At 49.4% G+C, this 6,287-nt stretch overlaps 1 protein-coding gene across 1 annotated transcript in view; it reads right to left on the minus strand.

Moving 5' to 3' along the window:
* CBFB (core-binding factor subunit beta) overlaps positions 1–5,619 on the minus strand; it is a 35,212-nt gene extending 29,593 nt beyond the window's left edge. Inside the window, exons 1-2 of the mRNA XM_056528155.1 lie at positions 5,360–5,619; positions 2–61 (exon numbers count right to left, since the gene is read on the minus strand). Of these exons, the coding sequence (XP_056384130.1) occupies positions 2–61; positions 5,360–5,437 (138 nt within the window). The 5' untranslated portion in view covers positions 5,438–5,619. The remainder of the gene's footprint in view (position 1; positions 62–5,359) is intronic.
* Between the last annotated feature and the right edge of the window lie 668 nt (positions 5,620–6,287).

Here is a 6,287-nt window from a genome sequence, read left to right on the forward strand (position 1 = left end):
CATTCTGAAAACGCCCCTGTCGTTCCTCATGCGGTCGGTCCCTAAACCCTGTGTATTTGATCTGTAAACACACAAAAAGAAGGTTGACAAATCAATAACATTATAAATACACTAGCAATAACATTATAAATACAAATAGCAATAGCCTATCATAATATTATCAGCCTAATGACATAACAAGGACAGCGCCCAACATGGCGTGGCAGTCAGATATGCAGGGACCTACCAACACATAGGCTTGATTTATACAACATAAGTGCAAACAAGAAGTCCAGCAGGTATAGGGAAGCCTCCATATTGTATCGGTTTGACTTCCAGTGGTAAAATTCTTGAACTTATGAACAACATTGAGGAATATGTGGAAAAACACTTAGGTTTCTCTTTTAGGGTGCGTTCCCACCTGGCGTATACACAGCGTATTTCACGCTGCGCAAAATTTACGGCAGCAGTGGGAAATACGCTGCGTATTCCTTGCTCACTGTACACACAGGGCTTTCCGGCGGCAGCCTGTGTAGTGTAATGAGTTTTAGAGGCGGGGCCACGTGACGGCGTGACTGTGACGCATGACTCCGCCCCCAAAACTCACTGCATACATAGGGCTGCTGCCGGAAAGCCCTGTGCGTATAGTGAGCAAGGAATATGCAGCGCATTTCCCGCTGCTGCCGTAAATCTTGCGCAGCGTGAAATACTCTGCGTATACGCCAGGTGGGAACACACCCTTAAAGGAGTAGTCCCAGTGGTGACTCAGTGGTGAGCAACTTATCCCCTATCCTAAGGATAGGGCATAAGTTGCAGATCGCGGGGGGTCCGACCGCTGGGTCTCCTGCGATCTCCTGTACGGAGCCCCGACAGCCCGCGGGAAGGGGGCGTGTCGACCTCCGCACGAGGCGGCGGCCGACATGCCCCCTCAATACAACTCTATGGCAGAGCGCTGCCTTCGGCAATCTCCGGCTCTGCCATAGAGATGTATTGAGGGGGCGTGTCGTCCGCCGCCTCGTGCGGGGGTCGACACCCGCTATCTCGGCGGAGAGCCGGGGCCCCGTACAGAGAGATTGCAGGGGGCCCCAGCGGTCGGACCCCCCGCGATCTCAAACTTATCCCCTATCCTTAGGATAGGGGATAAGTTTTTCACCACTGGACTACCCCTTTAAAGGACATTTCAGTCATAAAAATGTCATGCAGAAGTATAACCAGTAGTTATGGGTAAATACACTTTAAATGTTCTTTAAAATGAAGTTCTGATGGTCTGGACTGTGGGGGAGATTTATCAAAACCTGTGCAAGGGAAAAATTGCAACCAATCAGATTGCTTCTTTCATTTTGAAGAGGCCTTTTTAAAAATGAAGGAAAAAAGAAAGCTGATTGGTTGCCATGGGCAACTTTTCCTCTGGCTAGGTTTTGATAAATCTCCCCCCTATGTCTCAATCTGGCATTAAGATAAAAGGGTACCTCTTATCAAAAAAACTTTTGATATATTATAGATTAATGTATGCAGAATAACTTTACAATTGCATGTTATTAAACAATATGCTTCTTTCTATTTAATTTTCCACTTTGAAGAAACGACCACTAGGGGTCTCCCTACCAGTCCTGGCAGCAAGCATTTCAGACTCATGCTGGAGTCCTAAACACTACGAGCTGCCAGTCTGCTTTGTTCACAAAGGAGAACACTCAGAGCTGCCAGCCTGCTTTGTTCACAGCCTGTTTGGCAGTGAACAAAGCAGGCTGGCAGCTCTGAGTGTTTAGGACTCCAGCATGAGTCAGAAATGCTTGCTGACAGGACTGATCGGGAAAAATACAATAGAAAGAAGCATATTTTTCATTAACATGCTATTGGAAAGTTATTCAACATTCATTCATCTAAAATATATCAGAAGTTTATTTGATGAGAGGTACCCTTTAAAGTAAGGCTGCATTCACACCACGTTTTGTACATACGGGTGCCGGATCCGGCGGGGAGAGGGGCAAACAGGGCGCTCCCGTACCCCAGCCGGATCAGCCTGTGACTCCATTTACTTTAATGACCCGACCTGAGTCAAACGGTGACTCCGGTCGGCTCAGTTTTGACCCGTATGCGGTTTCCTGACCGGACCTAAAACCGTAGTATACTACGGCTTTAGGTCCAGTCCAAAACCGGATACTACACACGATCTCTCCCCCCCCACTCTGTATACTACACACGATCTCTCCCCCCCCACTCTGTATACTACACACGATCTCTCCCCCCCCACTCTGTATACTACACACGATCTCTCCCCCCCCACTCTGTATACTACACACGATCTCTCCCCCCCTCACTCTGTATACTACACACGATCTCTCCCCCCCCCCCCCACTCTGTATACTACACACGATCTCTCCCCCCCCCACTCTGTATACTACACACGATCTCTCCCCCCCCCACTCTGTATACTACACACGATCTCTCCCCCCCCACTCTGTATACTACACACGATCTCCCCCCCCCCACTCTGTATACTACACACGATCTCTCCCCCCCCCCACTCTGTATACTACACATGATCTCCCCCCCCACTCTGTATACTACACATGATCTCCCCCCCCACTCTGTATACTACACATGATCTCCCCCCCCCCACTCTGTATACTACACATGATCTCCCCCCCCCCACTCTGTATACTACACATGATCTCCCCCCCCCACTCTGTATACTACACATGATCTCCCCCCCCCACTCTGTATACTACACATGATCTCCCCCCCCCACTCTGTATACTACACATGATCTCCCCCCCCCACTCTGTATACTACACATGATCTCCCCCCCCCACTCTGTATACTACACATGATCTCCCCCCCCCACTCTGTATACTACACATGATCTCCCCCCCCACTCTGTATACTACACATGATCTCCCCCCCCCACTCTGTATACTACACATGATCTCCCCCCCCACTCTGTATACTACACATGATCTCCCCCCCCACTCTGTATACTACACATGATCTCCCCCCCACTCTGTATACTACACATGATCTCCCCCCCACTCTGTATACTACACATGATCTCCCCCCCACTCTGTATACTACACATGATCTCCCCCCCCCCACTCTGTATACTACACATGATCTCCCCCCCCCCCACTCTGTATCCTACACATGATCTCCCCCCACTCTGTATCCTACACATGATCTCCCCCCCCACTCTGTATCCTACACATGATCTCCCCCCCCACTCTGTATACTACACATGATCTCCCCCCCCACTCTGTATACTACACATGATCTCCCCCCCCCCACTCTGTATACTACACATGATCTCCCCCCCCCACTCTGTATACTACACATGATCTCCCCCCCCCCCACTCTGTATACTACACATGATCTCCCCCCCCACTCTGTATACTACACATAATCTCCCCCCCCCACTCTGTATACTACACATGATCTCCCCCCCCACTCTGTATACTACACATGATCTCCCCCCCCACTCTGTATACTACACATGATCTCCCCCCCCACTCTGTATACTACACATGATCTCCCCCCCACTCTGTATACTACACATGATCTCCCCCCCACTCTGTATACTACACATGATCTCCCCCCCACTCTGTATACTACACATGATCTCCCCCCCACTCTGTATACTACACATGATCTCCCCCCCCACTCTGTATACTACACATGATCTCCCCCCCACTCTGTATACTACACATGATCTCCCCCCCCACTCTGTATACTACACATGATCTCCCCCCCCACTCTGTATACTACACATGATCTCCCCCCCCACTCTGTATACTACACATGATCTCCCCCCCACTCTGTATACTACACATGATCTCCCCCCCCACTCTGTATACTACACATGATCTCCCCCCCACTCTGTATACTACACATGATCTCCCCCCCCCACTCTGTATACTACACATGATCTCCCCCCCCACTCTGTATACTACACATGATCTCCCCCCCCACTCTGTATACTACACATGATCCTCCCCCCCCACTCTGTATACTACACATGATCTCCCCCCCCCCCCCACTCTGTATACTACACATGATCTCCCCCCCCCCACTCTGTATCCTACACATGATCTCCCCCCACTCTGTATCCTACACATGATCTCCCCCCCCCACTCTGTATCCTACACATGATCTCCCCCCCCACTCTGTATACTACACATGATCTCCCCCCCCACTCTGTATACTACACATGATCTCCCCCCCCCACTCTGTATACTACACATGATCTCCCCCCCCCACTCTGTATACTACACATGATCTCCCCCCCCCACTCTGTATACTACACATGATCTCCCCCCCCACTCTGTATACTACACATGATCTCCCCCCCACTCTGTATACTACACATGATCTCCCCCCCACTCTGTATACTACACATGATCTCCCCCCCCACTCTGTATACTACACATGATCTCCCCCCCCCCCACTCTGTATACTACACATGATCTCCCCCCCCCCACTCTGTATACTACACATGATCTCCCCCCCCACTCTGTATACTACACATGATCTCCCCCCCCCCCACTCTGTATACTACACATGATCTCCCCCCCCCCCACTCTGTATACTACACATGATCTCCCCCCCACTCTGTATACTACACATGATCTCCCCCCCACTCTGTATACTACACATGATCTCCCCCCCCCCACTCTGTATACTACACATGATCTCCCCCCCCCACTCTGTATCCTACACATGATCTCCCCCCACTCTGTATCCTACACATGATCTCCCCCCACTCTGTATCCTACACATGATCTCCCCCCCCCCCCACTCTGTATCCTACACATGATCTCCCCCCCCCCACTCTGTATCCTACACATGATCTCCCCCCACTCTGTATCCTACACATGATCTCCCCCCACTCTGTATCCTACACATGATCTCCCCCCACTCTGTATACTACACATGATCTCCCCCCCACTCTGTATACTACACATGATCTCCCCCCCCCCACTCTGTATACTACACATGATCTCCCCCCACTCTGTATCCTACACATGATCTCCCCCCACTCTGTATACTACACATGATCTCCCCCCACTCTGTATACTACACATGATCTCCCCCCACTCTGTATACTACACATGATCTCCCCCCCCCCACTCTGTATCCTACACATGATCTCCCCCCACTCTGTATACTACACATGATCTCCCCCCACTCTGTATACTACACATGATCTCCCCCCACTCTGTATACTACACATGATCTCCCCCCACTCTGTATACTACACATGATCTCCCCCCACTCTGTATACTACACATGATCTCCCCCCACTCTGTATACTACACATGATCTCCCCCCACTCTGTATACTACACATGTTCTTCTACATCTCCCCCTTCTGTGTGTCTATTTCTCACCTCACATTCACGACTCAGTTTCCGGAAAAATTCCTCATTTTCGAACTTGCTTCTCTGATCCGGCACTACCCGCGGCATCCTTCAACCAACCAGGCAACTCAATGTCTTCCTGTCACCCTCCCGGGTCACCACACTCTGGGTGTCTCCCGCCCGGTGGTCGCCGTTCTTAGACTCCGCCTCTTTCCTCCTCAGAGCTTGACTCCGCCCACTCAATCACGTGCCCCGCCCACACGCCTTTGCTTTGTGAGGTACCAACCGTGCAGTGAGGCTGGGAGGCCGATGTCACGTGATGTTGCCTGCATCTCGTCATTCATTTATCACGTGATGTGTAGTCATTCTGTGGTTTTCAGTGTCGCCAGGACTTCCAGTTGGTGTATGAGGAGCTGACAGAGTTTTATTCTTTTATTTTGTCCATAGTCCTTGTAGTGAGCCTCATGTTTAATTCAGATAGGGATACTAACCCTCAAGTCTTTAACCCTCAGAATTGTACTACAGAAAATAATACTGACAGCAAGTGCCAGGTAAGGAGTTCTCTGAAGTGTTTTAGCCAGGGCTCCTATACTTTAACCCCTTAAGGACCAGGGTTTTTTCCGGTTTTGCACATTTATTTTTCCCCTTACATTTAAAATCATAACTCTTTCAATTTTGCACCTAAAAATCCATATGATGGCTTATTTTTTGCACCACCAATTCTACTTTGTAATGACGTAATTTTTCCCAAAAATCTACAGCAAAACGGAAAAAAAATCATTGTTAGACAAAATTGAAAAAAACCCCGCCATTTTGTAACTTTTGGGGGCTTCTGTTTCTACGCCGTACATTTTTCGGTAAAAATGACACAATCTCTTTGTTCTGTAGGTCCATATGAAATGATACCCTACTTATGTAGGTTTGATTTTGTCATACTTCTGAAAAAAAATCATAACTA

This window comes from Hyla sarda, chromosome 6 (genome assembly GCF_029499605.1).
Source record: "Hyla sarda isolate aHylSar1 chromosome 6, aHylSar1.hap1, whole genome shotgun sequence".
Lineage (NCBI taxonomy): Eukaryota > Metazoa > Chordata > Amphibia > Anura > Hylidae > Hyla > Hyla sarda.